Genomic DNA, 19229 nt, shown 5'->3' on the forward strand with positions numbered 1-19229 from the left:
GGTGCTGTTGGATAAGGTGCAAGTTACAGTGATTTAACTCCTGTCTTGCTAATAACACCTGGTGCTTTACAGCTTCTGCTCTCAGACACAAGTGTGGATAACTGAAGCCTGGATCACAAGTTATAAAAATGATTTGCAAAAAATATGCATAATTTCTCCATTATGTGTTCTGCCAGCAACTGTATCTTTTAGAAACAGAAAATTGGCCCGCGGTTTGTGGCTAAATTAAAAACTGCTCTCCTGTAAGCTGTGTATTTGTTTTCAAAATGTCTCAAGTGACTGTTGTGCTTATCTAACTGGACACACTGCAATAATATAACATGTTAGTGATTTTAAAGGAACTACATCTGAATCTTAAGTGATTTAAATTGAGCTTTCTCTTGGAGTTTATCCATTGAAGAAAAAGTCACAAATATATTTTTTCCAGTACATGGAAACCTTCTCAATCTGTTTCCAAAAGCAATTAAAAAAACCTTAACATTTATGAACGTCTTTACTAAAACATACGTAATTTATATAAAAAAATAGCCCAAGTTAAAATATATTTGCATAGTAAAAATGTGTTTTAGCTGTGCTGGGCCCAAGTTTGTACTAGCATGCAATTTTATACAAACCATTGTGCAGTTTCACAAACAGAGTGAAAAAAAATGTGTCCAGGTTTAATTTAAGAAATGTAATATAAAATGTTAATGCTCATTTGGAATGCATTTTCAAATTGAGAATTTCTTTTATGTCACATAGAATTCCATACTGATAATCAAAAATTTCAGAGCATATCCCTTGACTTTATTTTAATATTTCAATATAAACTTCTGCCAAAATTCAAAGCCAAATGTATAAATTATGCAGTAAAGATAAATAATGCTCATAATACATTTCTGAAAGGTAGTTAATGATGGCAGGAGGATGATGTACATTAAACCACTCACTCAGCAGCTTGTCATTAATTAAATATTTTGTATCATTCTGAAATGCCAGTAATGAAGTTAAATATAACCCGCAACAAATTAATTTATTAATGAGTGCATCAAAATCCCATATAACAACTGGATTTTTAAATATTTACATACCCAATGAAATAATCAGAAACATCCTGTTGTCTGAATGGATCATCTGAATCTAAACATGGGGCAGGATATTGAGGTCGGCAAGCGGGGGGTCGGGGCTCGCTCGCCGAAACGTAAAATGATGTGGGATGATGTCGGGAGGAACTCCTGACGTCGCCCTGCGGCATTTCAATTTTCAGGTTGGCGGGGCGAATCACCTAGATGATCGCTGACCTGTCAATGGCCTATTGAAGCCATTTAAAAAGTAATTGAACTCGTTAAAGGACCTGCCCGTTCAGCCTTAAGGTTGGCGGGCAGGCCAGGAGCCCTGGTGGGCTTCAGAAAAAGCATAAAACCTCATTCACGGGCGGGATGAGGTTTCATGTAGGTCTTTTAAAATTTAATAAATGTTTAATTAAAAGTGATGGGCATGTCCCAACTCATGTGACAGTGTCACATGAGGGGACATGTCAGAGAAATTTTATTTTTCTACATTTAACATTTTTGAATTTGGCGCCGATCTCCCTGAGGCAACACTTAGCCTCAGGGAGATGAGTGCGCTCTTTCGCATGCATGCGTGAAAGAGCGCACTCTCGGCTTAGGGAATCCCCCTTCCCACCCGCAATGGGAATGTATAGCGCTTCCTAGCAGACATCACGCTGGACGAGCCTTAATTGGCCCGCTCACGTAAAATGGCAGCATGCCCCCGATCAGGGGCGCCAATCGGAGGCACACCTGCATGCGCCCGCTCCTGAACTTCCTCCTCGACGGGGGAAAATTCTGCCCATGAAATCTCTGTTTGCAGGTAAAGATGTTGTAGTGTTTCTTCATCATATTTTTTTTCTGCTTAGAAAATATTAATAGATTATCAGTGAGGTAATGGAAAATAAATATTTATTTTCTTTTTTGCAGTGTGTCCGGTTGTCCTTTGGCTGACAAGAGCCTTAAGAGTCTTATGGCAGCCAGCTCCCAAGAACTGAAGTATGCATTCAAAGTCTATTTTATAATTTTTTTCAATATCTTTTCATTATGTCAATGTCAGGCTTGAATGACTGGCAGGAGGCATGCTGACCACAGGGAGGTAGCGTCTTTTGTTTTCTGCTGGCATACTGAAGATTATATTCAAAACCTTCAGTAACCAAGTATATTTTAAAAATACATCCTTCAAGAAATCCTCTGTTTTGAGCTTCTCCAAAGGCTTTATTGGTACTTGCTGAGTTAATTAGTCTCTCTGAGCTATGGAGGGAGGAGATCAGTTAGAGTTTACATTCTTGGTTGCTCTCTAATTATGCTTGTTATATATTGTTTATGGAGGAAGGATGGGATCTAATTCAGATTCAATAATCTTCGTTGTCAAATTACCTGCTAAGACTCATTGTGGAGTGTCATAAATTTAGAATTATACTCTCTTCAGGAAAATGGTAAAAGGAACAATCTGCTGTTCAAAGAATGGATATCTCTTGTACAAAAGAGTGGCAGAGAAATGTGTTCCATTATGAATTAGCACAATATGAGGCTGTATACAGTTCCTCACATCTGACATTCCTAATCTTAGCCACAGTTTTTGAGGAGGAATGATACAGAGTGGAGGTTAGCTGCTTCGCCACAATAAAGGAGGGCAAACAGAATGGAGATTCACCCGAGGTCATTCTGTAATATCTCATAGTCAAAGAACAATAATAAAAACAGAAATTTTTGGAAACACACAGCAGGTCAGGCAGCATCTGTAGAGAGAAAATGACATAGCACTGCTTCAGTTCAAGGACATTTTGTTTGAACCTCCTACTTTCCACAGAGGCTGCCAGCATTGATGTCTCTACAGCTGATTCATCAGGCATGGGATCTACTCCCAGGTTGTCACAAATCTCAATGCAAATGGAACAAGCAAGGATCAAACCTATGTTCATCCCACTCTAATGCACTGACTGTTAGTACCCAAATGCTTTCTCATAAACCAGGCTTTGTTTCAAAAAGGATTCTTGTTTCCAGGTGAACAAAAACCCCATATTGCATCAAGATATAAACTGATGTAATTTTTTTAACAATTAACATAACCAATCATTTTATCACAGTGCATCTTTTTTTTACAATATATAGTTGGAGCACCAAAGTAGCAACTTCTATGGGTGGAATATTACGACAGTGGGATTTTACATTCCCGCAGTCGTCAATGCGATTTATAATGACTCGCCGCATTTTACAGCCCCGTCCCCGCCAAAACAGGGCCATAAAATTCTGCCCCAAGTTGAATAGCTGAGAAAATAAGCTTTTAACCCATAACTTCCATTCCCCGGGGCATTGTACCTGGGGGGTTACCTCAAAGGCTGGAGAACCACACTTACCACCCAACACCCCCCCTCAAACTGACCACATTCTCCTATTTACTACCCCCCAATGACCATCCAAACCTCCGCACTGACAACCCACCCACTCACCACCTCCTCCTTAATGACTAATTCCCCCCTCCCGCCACTAATAACCCCCCCTCTCTGACCACCTGACCCCCACATCTTACCCAACCACCCCTGCATCCTACCCACTTACCTTCTCCCTGGCTACTTAAAGTGGCTGGACCTTTAAAATTTCCTGCTTTATGGCAGCTAGTGCTTCCTTACCTCTGACTCAGCTGTCCTGGACACAAGGCCTCGGGAGCCTGCTGCATTGCACCTTTCTTACCCGGCCTGGGTCAGAAGATCAGGTGAGAAAGGAGCAGCTTTATTTTAAGTTAAGTAACAAGGATCCAACTCTGATCGCCATGCCACAAAAGTTACGGCCCAATGAAGGCACATATATTATCTTTGTGTTTGATGGGGATACCAACTCTGGTTTGATGTATTCCTGAAAGTTTCATCACATGACATCCCACCTCCAACTACCCTGGCCAGTCAAACAACCTTATTTTTGATCTCCAGTTTTGGTATGACCAACAAACAAAAGTGTTCTATGAAAATAACAACAGAACAAATTTCTAAATGCCTCTATGACAGTTTTTCCTGGGGCTACCAGGAGATACTCACACAATCCTGACAACAAGATGGTAGCTTCGCAAAATAAAACAAAGACTCTGCTTTCTTCAAGGCAGGCTGAAATTAAGATACGCAGCACTTCTTGATAATGTCTTTGAATTTCTATTTTAGCTCATTTTTGTCAATTTGAGGGTGCAGAGTGATTTCTAAGTAATGCATTCACCAGCGCTCACAATGAGCTATGTTCTTAAAAATCTGCTGGAAGTGGATTTATTGTTGAATGATAATCCAACAAGTGAAGTTAAATTTATATCAGATTTAGTACATGATATATTAATGCTCAACATATTTTGCTCTTATTACGTTAGGTGTCCAACACCTGGTTGTGATGGCTCTGGTCATGTGACTGGAAATTATGCTTCACACAGAAGGTAAGTATTGTAATATACTGAAAGACTTAAGGGCTGTGCCAATAAACATCAAATGTTCCATATGTGAGTGTACCATTAATTTTATTTTGCAGCCTCTCTGGATGCCCCCGTGCAAAAAAAGGTGGAATTAAACTAACATCCAGCAAGGATGATAAAGAAGACTCAGAATTAGTCAGGTAGGATGGAACACAACAGCCCATTATTTAGAAATTCTGCCAGTTGGTAATGTCTTTGACATCACTTTTTTTAAAAAAAGGTAATCTTTGTTTATTTATCAGGCAGTAATTTATGGGATCTAATCTACAGATGATGTTTGAGCATATGTTGAAGATAAGTCATGAGAAATCTTTATGTACCTTTTTTACCCACAGTGAATTAAAATTTGAAATAACCTCAAGGCATGTCAACGGTAGCTCAGTGGTAATGTGTTGGCCTCTGACTCAGAGGATTGTGGGTTTAAGTCCCATTTTAGAGATTTGAGTATTAAAATCTAGGCTAGTACTAAGGGCCTCCTAAACTGCTGGAGGTAATGTCTTTTATATGAGTTATTAAATTGTCTACCATTTTAGGTAGATATAAGAAGATCCTCTGACACTATTTGAAGAAGAGCGGGGATTTTTTTTCCTGTTCAATACTTAACATTCAAAAAGATTATCTGCTCATTATTTTATTGATGTTTATGGGACCTTGTGTGCAAATTGGCTGCTGCGTTTCCTACATTACACTAGTCATTGCACTTCAAAAGTAGTTCAATGGTTGTAAAGTTATTTGAGATGTCCTGAGGTTGCGAAAGGCACTATATAAATGGAAGGTGTCCTTTCTATACCTTTAAAATTAAACCTAAAATAGTTCCTCCTGCTTATAATGCTCACCTTTCACCAAGTAGATACTGTAAAAAAAAATGCACTTTTATGAAATGATCGGTCATGAGTGAATTATGTTGAAATCATTTTTCCCAGAAAAGGATTTTTCTGGTCAAATAATGTTAAGTGATAACAACTTGCATTTATCTGGTTTTTTTAAGGTAAAAAATGTATCCACAGACACTTCGCAAAAGAAGTAGATGGACACACAGGTGCCAAAGCATAAAGAGAGAGACTGGGAGGGGTGACTGAAAGCTTAATCAAAATAATCATTTTTGAGCAGATTTTTTAAAGTAGAGAAATGTTTAGTGAGGGTGTTCCAAAAAGTAAAGCTCATGTAGCTGAATAAATGGAAAGCAGGACGCACAAACAGCCATAAACATAATGCCAAATGATGATGGACCGAATCTAAGGCTGAAGGAGGTTACACAGCTAACATGGGGCAAGGCCGTAGAACTTTGAAGATGAGGTAGATAGTTTTAAAGTTAATGTCTGTGCTGGATAGATAGCCAATGCATATGAGCAATATTGGGACTGGATGGAATGTGGACTCTGAAGCTCAGTTCCAGGTCCAGAAATCCATCAAATTTTTGTCTGGCCTGGTTCAGTTGAATATTTGGTAGGGAAGGAGGATGGAGTCAGTATAGAAAAGAAATAGTTTATAGGGAACCAAAATGAATAACAACAATCTTTCTTTTGTTCAGTTAAAAAAAGCTATGAACCATTATGCCAGGTAGCTGATCAGATTACATGGAGGCAGTAATGGAGAGAAAGGTGGTGGAGAGTTGTTAGAGCTACATGCTATCACTATTGAGATGAAAATTGATCCTGTGCGTGTAAATTATGCCATTAACTGCAGCCTGTAGATAAGGATGAAATGGACCGAAGATTATGGGGTGAAATTTAGTTATGGCCCAATACCGCCTGTGATCCGGGTAAACCAATTTCCAACTCGGGTCCGAAAAAGACATTAAGTTCCTTATAAGCATATTTAAGGGGCTTAAAACCTGTTTTACTCAGGCACCTGAGATGTCTCTACAACTCCAGAATGAATACAGCACAGGACAAGTTTCCAACACCATTCAGGCGCTGAAGGTTATCCTCATAAATTGGATTAGTTTGTGCCTGTTTTCCAACAAGAAAACAAGCATAACAAAGTCCAACTCCACCCTCAAAGAATTCTATACATTTTCACAATTAGTATTGAGGTTAAAGGTAGAAGATGAGATGATTTGAGGAGGCTGTACATTGTGGAGAAGAGGATCTGAAGATTATCCTTGCCCTGCAGGATAATCCAGACTAGCAGGAGCTTTTGCTTGCAGAAAACATAACATTGTAATTCTGGACATGTTCGCGACAGATTTGGCAATGATTGAAAAGACCAGTTGTGTGCCACGTGTTCTCGACATTTGAATAGATCAATCCTAAAATTAATAATGCATTATTGTTTCTCCTTTATTTATTAAGCATGTATCCAAAATTTGTCACGGCAACTTAGCATTAAAAACAATGTTATTTAAATCATTTTATATTATAAGAGAAAAATGGCATAGAATTATATCAAGAAATGAGGTAAAGATAACTAAAAGTGGCCTCAGTTTGAGCTGGTTGGTGAGTAGCTGGTGAGCTCTTAATTTTGAGTCTTTGCTAAGGCTTTATTTTATTCCTGTTAAATTCAAATCTAATGAATAGAGGCATGGCAGAGCACCTTAGTCTCATGGAGTGCATATTCTGTTCCATGTGGGAACTCCAGGACAATTCTTATCTCCTGCACAACTAGAAGAACATAAGAAATAGGAGCAGGAGTAGGCCATATGCCCATTGAGCCTGCTATGCCACTCAATACAATCATGGCTGATCTTGGGCTTTAACTCTATTTTCCTGGCTGGTCTCCATATCCCTTAATTCCGAGAAAGACCAAAAATCTGCCTATCCCAGCCTTAAATGTATTCAATGATATTCTCTACCTTCTGGGGTAGAGAATTCCAAAGATTCACAACCCTTTGAGTGAAGAAATTTCTCCTCATCTCAGTCCTAAATGTTTGGCCCCTTATCCTGAGATGGTGCCCCCATGTTTTAGATTCCCTGCCCAATGGAAACAATCTCTCAGTGTCCATCCTATGAAGCCCCTTCAGAATTTTGTAGATTTCAATGAGATCATCTCATTCTTCACAGCTCCTGAGAATATAACCCCAGTTTGCTCAGCCTCTCATCATAGGACAACCCCTTCACCCCAGGGACCAATTTAGTGAACCTACACTGTAGCGCCTCCAATGCAAGCATATCCTCTCTTAAATGTAGAGACCAAAATAGCACATAGTACTCCAGATGTGGTCTCACCAAAACCCTGTGCAACTGTAGCAAGACTTCTTTATTCCTGTACTCCAATCCCTTTGCAATAAAGGCCAACATGCCATTTGCCTTCCTAATTGCTTGCTGTACCTGCAATGCTAACTTTCTGCATTCCTTGGACAAGCAGACACAAGTTTCTTTGAACATTAACACTTACAAGACATGTGCAGGAAGTACTGTCAGTTGCAGCAGCTTGAGCTCCAGGTGTTGGAACTGGAGCCGCAGCTGGCATCACTGAGGAGCATCTGTGAGGCTGAGAACAGTGTAGATAGCACTTATCTGGATATAGTCATCATGAAGTTTAAGAGTGTTCAGGCAAAAAGGAAATGGATGACTGCCAAGCTGTCAAGGAGGATCAGGCAGGTAGTGTAGGGTCCCCCTGAGAGTATTTCACTCTCCAACCAGTATTCAGTCCTTAACACTGGTGAAAAATAATGATTCCTCTAGGGTTTGCAGCCAGAACCAAGTCCATGGCACCACAACTGATTCAATTTACAGGGGGAAGCTGGAAGAATAATGGAAAACAATGTGTTGGGGGCTTCTATAGTTGGGGGAAGAGGCAGACATTTCTGCAGTGGCAGATGTGATCCCAGGATAATAAGCTGCCTCCTTGGTGCTAGGGTGAAATATGTCACTGGGCAGCTTCAGAGCACTCTGAGAGGGGAGGGTGAACACATAGGGTATTCAGATGAGATAGGGGGATAGAAGAGGAGGGGGAGGGGGCTGCAATATCAATCAAGGAATCAATTATAGCAGTGAGGAGGGATGATATCTTGGAAGGATCATCAAATGAGGTCATATGGCTAGAAGTAAAAAACAAAAAAAGGGCAAACATGCTGTTGGGTGTGTACAATAGGCCCCCAAACAATCAGGGAGAGATAGAGGATTAAATATGTAATCAAATTTCAGAGAAGTGGAAGAATAAAAAGGCAGTAATAGTAGGGAATTTTAACTACCCAATTATTAACTGGAATAATTTTAGTGTGCAAGGTAGGGAGGGAGCAAAATTCTTAAGTTGCATCCAGGAGAACTTTTTTAGCCAGTACATAGAAAGCCCAACAAGGAAGGAGGCAGTTCTAGACCTAATATTCGGAAATAGCATGGGCAGATGGAAGGCGTATCAGGAGGGGAGCATTTTGGAGATAGTGACCATAACTCAGTTAAATTTAGGATAGTTTTGGAAAAAGATAAGGTTGGGCTGGGAATAAAAGTCCTAAACTGGGGAAAAGCTAATTTTACTAAGATGAAATATGATTTGGCCCAAGTGGACTTCGAAATATTAGAGGAAATTAACATAGAGAGAGCAGAGGTACTAACGGGTTCAGTGGCCTTAAAAGTGAATAAATCCACAGGCCCAGATTAGATGTATTCCAGGCTGCTGAGGTAGGCAAAGGAAGAGATATCAGGGGCCCTGGCAGTAATTTTCAAATCCTCTCTGGCCACAGGTGAGGTGCCAGAGGACTGGAGGACTGCTAATGTTGCCCCATTATTAAAAATGGAAGGAAGAGATAGACCAGGAACTAACAAGCCAGTCAGTCTAACATCAGTGGTGGGGAAGTTACTAGGAAAATTTCTGAGGGACAGAATTTATCTGCACTTGGAGAGACATGGATTAATCAGGGATAGTCAGCCTGGATTTGATAAGGAAAGGTCGTGTTTGAGAAGTTTGATCAAATTTTTTGAGGAGGTAACCAGGAGTGTTGATGAGAGTAATGCATTTGATGTGGTCTACATGGACTTTAAAAAGGCTTTCGACAAGGTCCTTCATGGCGGACTGGTCAAGAATGTAAGAGCCCATGGGATCCAAGGCAAAGTGGCACATTGAATTCAAAATTGGCTGAGAGGCAGGAAGCAGAGGATGATGGTAGAGGACTGTTTTTGTGACTGGAAGTCTGTTTCCAGTGGGGTTCCGCAGGGCTTGGTGCTGGGGCCCTTGCAGTTTGTGGTGTACATAAATGATTTGGACTTAAATGTAGGGGGTATGATCAAAAAGTTTGCGGATGATACGAAAATTGGTAGGATGATAAATAGTGAAAAGGATAGCCGTAAACTGCAGGAGGGTATCAATAAACTGGTCAGGTGGGCAGAACAGTGGCAAATGGAATTCAACCCAGAAAAGTGTGAGGTAGTGCACTTAGGGAGGGCTAACAAGGCAAGGGATTACACTATGAATGGTAGGACCCTGGAAAGTACTGAAGGTCAAAGGGACCTTGATGTGCATATCCACACCAAGGGGAATGATGTCCTGCAGGCGGATTCTAGGGAGCTAGGAAAGAGACCAGCAAGTAGGACCTGAAAGATAGTATCTCTAAATTACTCCCAAGCCACACATTAGTGGGTATAGAAATAGGAAGACAGAGCAAACTAATGCGTGGCTTGAGAGGTTGCAGAAGGGCAGGCTTTAAATAAAAGCAAAATACTGCAGATGCTGGAAATCTGAAATAAAAATAGAAAATGCTAGAAAAACTCAGCAGAATTGGCAGCATGTGTGCAGAGAGAAACAGAGTTAACATTTCAAGTCCGTATGACTTCTTCAGAGCTGAAGAGAGGAAGAAAGGTTATGGGTTTTATGCTGCTGTAAAGGGGGTGGAGCAGGTGGAGCAAAGGAGAAGGTCAGGGATAGGTTGAAGGTCAGGAAAGATTAAATGACAAAGACAAAGGGAATGGTAATGATAGTATTAAAGACTAAAGCAGGCATTAGTACCAGCATAAGGGTCAGCCCTGTCTGAAAGCAAGCTAGCAGAATATGATAATAGCAAAACAAGAGTCTACTGAACTCAGTGTGAAGTCCAGAAGGCTGTAAAGTGCCCAATCGGAAGATGAGGTGCTGTTTCACAGTTTGCATTGGGCTTCACTGGAACATTATAGCAGGCTGAGGACAGAAATGTGAGCAACATGTTGAATTGAAATGGCAAGCGACATAACGTTAGGCATCATGCTTATGGAATGAGCAAAGGTGTTCCGCAAAACAGTCACCCAGTCTGCGTATTGTCTCCCCAGTGTACAGGAGACCACATTGTGAGCAGTGAATGCAGTAGACTAAATTGAAAGAAGTGCAAGTGAATCACTGCTTCAGCTGTAAGGAGTGTTTGGGACCTTGGATGGTGAGAAGGGTGGACGTAAAGGAGCAGGTATTAAGGCACCTGCAATTGCATGGGAAGATACCGTGGGAAGGGGGTGAGGTGTTGGGGTGCTGGAAGAGTGGACCAGGGTGTCACAGAGGGAACAGTCCCTATGGATACTAACAGAGGAGATGAGGGTAAGATGTATTTGCTGGAGCTGGCAAAAATGGCGGAGGATGATCCATTGAAGGCAGAGGCTGATGGGGTGGAAAGTGAGGACAAGGAGGACCCTATCATGGCTCTAGGAGGGAGGGGAAGTGGTGAGGGCAGAGGTGCAGGAAATAGATCGAACATGGTTGAGGGCCCTGTCAACAACATTGCATGGGGAACTCGGCTCAGGAAGAAGGATGACATGTCAGAAGCATCATTTTGGAGGGTGGTATCATCGGGACAGATACAACGGAGATGGAGAAACTGGGAGAATGGGATGAAGTCCTTATAGGAAGCAGGGTATGAGGACATGTAGCCGAGGTAGCTGCGGGAGTCATTGGGCTTATAATGAATATTGGTTGACAGCCTATCACTAGAAGTGGAGTCAGAAGCTAAGGAAGGGAATGGAGGCATCGGAGATGGACCATGTGAAGATGAGACGGGTGGAAATTGGAAGCAAAATTGATTAATTTTTCCACGTAGATGAGAGCACAAAGCGGCATCGATAGAGTCATCATGAATGTACTGAAAAAGAGTTGTTGGGGTTGCCCAAGTAGGACTGGAACAAGGAATGTTCCACATACCACACAAAAAGACAGGTATAACTGGGGCCCATGCAGGTACCCATAGCCACACCTTATGTTTGGAGGAAGTGAGACAAGTTAAAGGAGAAATTCTTCAGTGAGAAACCAAGTTCAGCCTGGCGGAGGAGAGTGGTGGTGGATGGGGATAGTTTGGGCCTCTGTTCAAGGAAGAAACAAAGAGCCCTCAGACCATCCTGGTAAGGGATAGAGTTGTAGAGGGATTGGACGCCCATTGAAAAATGTTGAAATGACTTATGGTGTCAGAAGAATCACGAATGTAGGTGGGAAGAGACTAGACAAGCAGAGAGAAAATAGCGTCAAGATAGGAGGAAATAAATTCAGTGGGGCAGGAACAGGCTGAAACAATGGATCTACTGGGACAGTCCTGTTTGTGGATTTTGGGAAAGAGGTAGAAGTGGGCTATGCCAGTTTGGGAGCCTATAATGTTGGAGTCTGTGGAGAGAAGATGTCCAGAGGAGATGAGGTCAGTGACAGTCCTGGAAACAATGGCTCGATGTCCAGTTGTACGGTTATGGTCCAGGGGGAAGTAGGAAGAAGAATCTGAGAGTTGGCACTCAGCCTCTGCAAGGTAGAGGTTGGAACCCCAGACAACAACAGCACCACCCTTGTCAGTTTTAGCTTTAGATTCCTGGGACGTTGGGACCAGTTCTGGGAGTGGTGGGTTGCACTGAACAGAGCCGGAACCAACATACTCAGTTTGCTAGCGCTACTGGGGAGGATTTAAACTAAATTGGTGGGGTGATGGGAACCAGGTGGTAACTTTAGAAAGAGGAAACAAGGTGCACAAAAGATTGGGAGTGACACATAGCACTAGAGTAGGAAATAGTAAGGTATTGCATGTGACCAATTTAAGAGATAATACAATAGGGTCTAAGTTAGGTTTATAGTGCATGGATGTAAAGACATAAAACCTGTTAATTAAGGTCGGTGAGCTGCAGGCACAGATGACCACATGGGAACGTGATATTGTGGCGATAACACAGAAAAAAAGTACATTCAGAGAAGGACAGAACTGGGTATTAAATAGCCCTGGGTGCAAGGGCTGGAATTTTCCCATTGGAGGTGGGAAGCAGGAGTCAGGATTAATCCCAATAGCAGTGCCGGTAAGTGGGATTTTTCATTTCTTGGGGGTGATATGGCCCGGAGTCAGGCCTGCTGCCTCTGGCAGAGACAGAGGTGGGCTGATACCAAAGCTGCCACGTTAAAAAGCCTGCATCCATTCCCAGAAACAATGTACCAGTTCTTCAGATTAGAGTAAATTGCCCCTCATCCTCACCCCTTTCATCTCCCTACCCCTTCACTCCCCTTCACCCCTACTCCCACTTCAACCCCTAACATCTTCATCCTCCTATCCCCTCACCAACTACCCCCCTCACCAACTACTCCCATCACCCCCACTCCCCTTACCACCCACTCCCCTCACTTCTTCACCTATAATTCCCTCACTCCCACCCCCTTAACCACTCCCCAAACACCCTTCACCCTGCCCTGTTTACTCCTTCACACCCCATCCCTTCACATCCTAGCCCCTCTTCACACTCCCTGCATCCTTATTTATCCACTTACACCCCTATCCCTTCACACTTCCTCTACTTCCTAACCCCCTTACCCCTTCACCCCCATCCCTTCATCCCCTTCACCGTCCTACCTCTTTTTACCCTCCCCAGTCCCTAGCCTCTGATTCCCCCTTCACTCCCCTACCCCCTTCACTCCCTTCACCCCATCACCCTGCCCTTCAACCTCTACCCTCCCATAACCCAGTCTTCCTGTATATACTTTATAAACAGAACTCACATGCCATCTAATAACATTTGGAAGTAATTGAAAAGCTTATCAATCTGTCAAAATGAAGAAGAATCACTTGAAAGGCAGTTGAGAAAACATAATTCTTTTCAGAAGCTTGCAAACCTGTCAAAGCCATCAAACTCACATTCCAGGGGACAGCTGAATAAACAAATTCTGCACTACAGAATCCATTTGTGTTTTTGGAGGCAGCCTTCAAACTGCCAAACAGATAGCTGAGCTGATCTGCAAAGAATGAATAAAAGCTCTGTCAGTAAAGTTAAAGCCCATGAGATAAAAGGGGCAATGTCAGCATGAATATGAGGTTGGCTGTTTGACAGGAAGCAGAGAGTAGTGGTGAACAGTTGTTCTTTCAGACTGGAGGAAGTTAGTAGGTGGATACATGGCAGATTAAATTTAGTGCCGAGAAATGTGATGTGATACATTTTGATAGGAAGAACTGGAAGAGGCAATAAAGAATAAAAGGTGCAGTTCTGAAGTGAGAATAGGAAACAAGAGATAAACTGTACACAGATTGTTGAAGGAGGCAGGGCAGGTTGAGAAAGTGGTTAAAAAGGCAAATGAGATCCTAGGCTTTATAAGTAGTGGCATAGAGTACAAAAGGAAGGAAGTTATGATGAGATTGTTATGCCTTGACTGGAGTATTCAGCACAATTCTGGGCACTATACTTTAGAAAGGATGTTTATTTTCGAAAGGGTGCAAAAAAGATTTACAAGAATAATTCCAAGGAAGTGGCACTTTACTTACACTGGATAGATGGGAGAAATTCGAGTAGTCCTTCTTAGAGATTTCAAAATCATGAGGGGTCTACACAAAATGGAGAGAGAGAATTGTTGGAAGGATCAGGAACCAAAGGACAATGATGTAAGGTGGATGGCCAAAGAATCAATGGCGAGGTAAAGAAAATCTTTTTTGTGTGGAGGCTAGTTAGGATCTGGAATGCACTGGCTGAGAGTGTGATGGAAGCAGATTGTGGCTTCCTAAAGGAAACTGGATCAGCATCCAAAGAGATACAATTTGCAGGGTGATGGTGATGGGGTTGGGAATTGGGACTAATTGCATGTTGCTCTTGCAGAGTGGATATGACAAGTTGAATAGACTCCTTTTGTGCTGTAACCATTCTGTGATTCAATGATTGTATAATAACACTTTTTTCTGCATGTGACCTGATACCATGGTCCCTAGATAAGGTGGTTTACAGCGCATTGTTGCTGTCTTTCTAAGGTGCCCAGTGATAGGTTGTGATGGGCAGGGTCACATATCTGGCAAGTACTCATCACATCGCAGTGCATCAGGTTGCCCTTTAGCTGCAAAGAGACAAAAGGAGGCTTCTCTGAATGGATCCCAATTCCCATGGAAATCTGGCAAAGCTGAAGGTACAACCTGCCCTACACCAGGCTGTGATGGATCTGGTCACATTAATGGCAGTTTTGTCACTCACAGAAGGTTAGTATGGAAGCATTCTTCTTATTATGCCTGTAGTAAAAATGCCCCTCCTTTGTAGCCATATTTGAAATGAGTGGATTCAGACTAGAGGACTTGTCCTGCATTATACTTCATACTTCAATGCAAATTAATTTCATCCATTTGCATTAACTTTTAAAAGATGCTTTTTATTCAAAATATTGTAACATATGACCACATCAAAATTGTTTAGAAATGCATTATGTTTGCTTCACATTTAAGAGGTGAGTCAGAATACGAAGCAGATTAAAAGATGTTATAATGAGCGAGATAACAAGAGGCAAGCAGTGTTGTGATCTGAGACAGGGTATATTTTCAGACTGGTGCTGTTTCCCTGCGAGCACTTAACATGCTAAATACCTCTGGGCACTTTCTGAAACCATGCATTAACCCGGTAACTTCAAATGCGTTTGCTGGCAGATGTAACCCCTTTTCTAATGAATTGAACATGAATGCTCAACTATTTACGAAGCTGTTCAGGTTGAATGCAAAAGGATATGTTATATTTGTGATAGTTACTGGTTGTAAACTATACCCCATCACAAGTAGAGAAAATGTTATAATCAGAAGGATAATTAATTGGCGGCACAGTGGTATACAGTCAGGAGGGAGTAGCCCTGTGAGTCCTCAACATTGACTCCAGACCCCATGAAGACTCATGTCATCCATTGGACAAGGAAACCTTCTGCTGATTACAACCTAGCTGATGAATCAGTACCCCTCCATGTTGAACATTACTTGGAAGAAGCACTGAGGGTAGCAAGAGGACAGAATTTGCTCTCGATGGGGGACTTCAATGTCCATCACCAAGAGTGGCCCGTAGCACCACTACTGAGTGAGCTGGCCAACCTCTGAAGAACTTAACTGCAAGACTAGACATGTGGTAGATGGTGTGAGAGCCAATATGAGGGAAAATCTACTTGACCTCACTCTTACCAGTCTACCTGTCACAAATGTATTTATCCAGGACTGTATTTGTTAGGAGTGATTACTGCACAGCCTTTGTTTAGACAACGGCTCATCTTCACAGTGAGGATACCTTCCATCATATTGTGTGGCACTACCACTGTGTTAAATGAAATAGGTTCTGAACAGACCTATCGAAACTGGGTATCCATAAGTTGTGCTGTGGGTTATCAGCCGCAGTAGTATTGTTTTCAACCACAATCTGTGATCTCATGACCTGTAATTTCCTCACTCCACCATTATCATCAAACCAAGGGACTAAACCTAGTTCAATGAGAAATGTGGAGCATGCCAGGAGCAGCACCAGGCATACATCAAAAATAAGGTGCCACCCTGATGAAGCTGTAACATAGGACAACATGCATACTAAAACAGGAGCAGCATGAGATAGACAGACCGAAGCGATCACACTTCCAAAAGATCAACTCAAAGCTCTGCAGTCCTACTATATCTAGTTGTGAATGGTGTTAGACAATTAAATAACCAACATGACCTCCTCATCCTCAATGATGGCACAGCCCAGTACATCAATGGAAAAAACAAAGATAAAGTGTCTGCAACTATCTTCAGCCAGAGATGCCAAGTGGATGATCCATCTCAGCTTCCTTTTTGAGGTCCCCACCATCACAGATGCCAGTCTTCAGCCAATCTGATTAGCTCCACTGATATCAAGAACTAGCTGAGCGTACTGGTTTACAGAAAAGGCTATCGACCCAACAACATCTGGGCTGTAAGTGATGAAGATTTGTGCTCCAGGGCTAGTTGTGCCACTAGCCAAACTGTTCCAGTACAGGTACAACATTAACCCTTAGTCTATAAGGAGTTCTTGTAACTCAGTAGCTACCCTACCTCGAAACCAGGAGCTTAGGGTTCAAATCCTACCCGAAGACTTGTCGATCACGGAAGCAGTGTTCATGACGTAGTTCACATCAGCCTACTAATTCTTCCAACACCTCACCACTATTCCACAAAGGAAGAAGAGTGTGTGTGAAGATATGAACAAATGAACATCTATCCAACAAAGTGGAAAATTGTGCAGGTATGTTCTATCCACAAAAAAAGGACAAATCCAATCCAACCAATTACTGCCTCATCAAAATACTTTCTGTCATCAATAAACTAATGGAAAGGGTTATCAATAACCTGCTCGTCGATGCTCAGTTTTGGTTCTGCCAGGATCACATAGCTCCAGACCTCATTTACAGCCTTGAACCAAACATGGGCAAAAGAATGGAATTCAAGAGGTGAGGTGTAAGTGACCTCCCTTGATATCAAGGCAGCATTTGACCAAGTGTGGCATCAAGGAGCTCTAGTAAAATTGAAGTCAACTGAAGTGAACAAGACTCCACTGACCGAAGCCATACCTAGCACAAAGGGAGATGATTGTGCTTGTTGAGCTCAATCATTTTAACCACAGGACATCACTGCAGGAGTTCCTCAGGCAATGTCCCATACCCAGCCTGATACATCTTCCCCACACAGACTGCAGTGGTTCAAGAAGGCAACTCACCCCCACGTTCTCAAGGGCAATTAGGGATGGGTAACAAATGCTGGTCTTGCTATGATGTTCACATCCCATGAATGAAGAGAGAAAAAAAGTGAAGTACTAATTATGTATGAAGTCAGGTCATGGACTGGATAACATTATCCAATTTTAAAACTGTCTAATTTGGTTATATATAGTTCACAAGTATCCTTATTTCATTTTTCATCATCCTAGGTTTAAAGACTGGAAATTAGAGCTGTTAATAGTAGCAGATGACTCTTTAATGTATTTCTATAATATTCTTCTGTTCATTTTTTTGAAGTAAATGGTTTAATGCATCTCTCAAAACAGCAGTGATGCATCAACCAATCACTTTTGTTTTTGCAAATGTTTAAGTGACTCTAAATTGATTTGTGGTTGAGATCATTGACATCCACAGATGAAAGGCATGTGTCCCTTAATTGAAACTATTGCCTGATTCAAAGGTACTTATGTATCTGCACCACAGTACTCAGCGTTTCAACATACATTTGTACAACTTCTTAAGTAGTTGCTCTTAACTAAATTCCTTTCTTTAAAATGAACAGAAAATTATTTCTGTCATCATGTTTTTTTGCTTCCAGTTTGTCAGGTTGTCCCCGAGCTTCCCTAGCACTGAAGAAAGGCAAACTGTCAGGGGATGAATTGATGACCATCAAGCTCAGGGCAAGTAGCGGTAAGAACAAGTATTAATTCTAAAACATGATCAAAAGACATAAAACATCCAAGTAAATTAGTTTGTTTCAGTTAAGAAGAAGCACTGCATCATCTCAGGTACATAACTTATGTCCCATTCCTATCTAGCCCTCTGCTTTTTCACAGCATTCTAAATAAATTATCTCTATCTTTCAATGCCAGAACTTCATACTTGTTTTTTTTATAATATAATTTTGAGCTTTTAGGGGAAGATGGTGGTGTAGTGGTAACATCACTAGACTTTTAATCTAGAAATCCAAGCTAATGCTCTGAAGACATGCGTTCAAATCCCACTATGGAATTTAAATTCAATTAATAAATCTGGAATTGAAAGCTAGTCATAATGGTGACCATGAAACTGTCACCGATTGTCATGAAAATCTATCTGATTTCCTAATGTCCTTTAGGGAAGGAAATCTGCCACCCTTACCTGGTCTGGCCAACATGTGACTCCAGACCCATACCATTGTGGTTGACTCTTACTTGCACTCTGAAATGGCCTAGCAAGCCATTCAGTTAAAGGGTGATTAGGAATGGGCAACAAATGCTGGCTTTGCTAGTGACACCCACATCCCATGAAAGAATTTTAAAAAATCATTATTGAAATTCCTGGCATTTTTTAGTGATCTCATAGGTACAACTCTTACTCCAGTTCTTAATTCTCTGGATCCTATATGCTGTATCCATCTCCTCCTCTGTTTTCCCTCCCATATCAATAGCACAATGGATTGCAGAAGTTCAAGAAGAGAAATCAGCACCACCTTCTCCAGGGAAATTAGGGATGGGCAATAAATACTGACCTAGCCAGCGACATCCTTGAAAGAATATTTTAAAAAATGAGTACCCATGGTGGTGGTTGTGATGTTCTACAATTCACTCAGGGAGTCTAAGTTGTTGTGGTAACATGCACTTTTACGTGCATGTTGTAGTATGGGTAATAATGGTAGAGACTCCAATGTTCTTTCCATCACATGACTGACCAGCATTCTCTCCCACTTATAATACCTGCCGTTGGCATATCTTGGAAGGATTTGCAGGTGGTTTGGCTATGTAATTAATGCACCTTCCTTGGCCATCAAGGATGGGACTCAAATCCCAAGCTTCAGACCCAGAGGCAGGGACACTACCAATTGAACAACGAGACTTCCTCGGATGTGCTTTAAAAAGTAGAAAAATCCCCCAAGGCACTCGACAGGAGCAGTTAACAATTCATGCAGAGTCAAAGAGAGAGATAGAAGG

General features: G+C 41.6%; 1 protein-coding gene across 1 annotated transcript in view; it reads left to right on the forward strand.

Annotated features, from left to right (window-relative positions):
• The window catches only part of st18 (ST18 C2H2C-type zinc finger transcription factor), an 83042-nt gene that overhangs the window by 51036 nt on the left and 12777 nt on the right, over nt 1–19229 (forward strand). The window contains exons 9-13 of the mRNA XM_041189771.1: nt 1959–2027; nt 4381–4443; nt 4536–4619; nt 14564–14785; nt 17879–17970. Coding sequence (XP_041045705.1) covers nt 1959–2027; nt 4381–4443; nt 4536–4619; nt 14564–14785; nt 17879–17970 — 530 coding nt within the window. The remainder of the gene's footprint in view (nt 1–1958; nt 2028–4380; nt 4444–4535; nt 4620–14563; nt 14786–17878; nt 17971–19229) is intronic.

This window comes from Carcharodon carcharias, chromosome 6, assembly GCF_017639515.1.
Source record: "Carcharodon carcharias isolate sCarCar2 chromosome 6, sCarCar2.pri, whole genome shotgun sequence".
Taxonomy (NCBI): Eukaryota; Metazoa; Chordata; class Chondrichthyes; order Lamniformes; family Lamnidae; genus Carcharodon; species Carcharodon carcharias.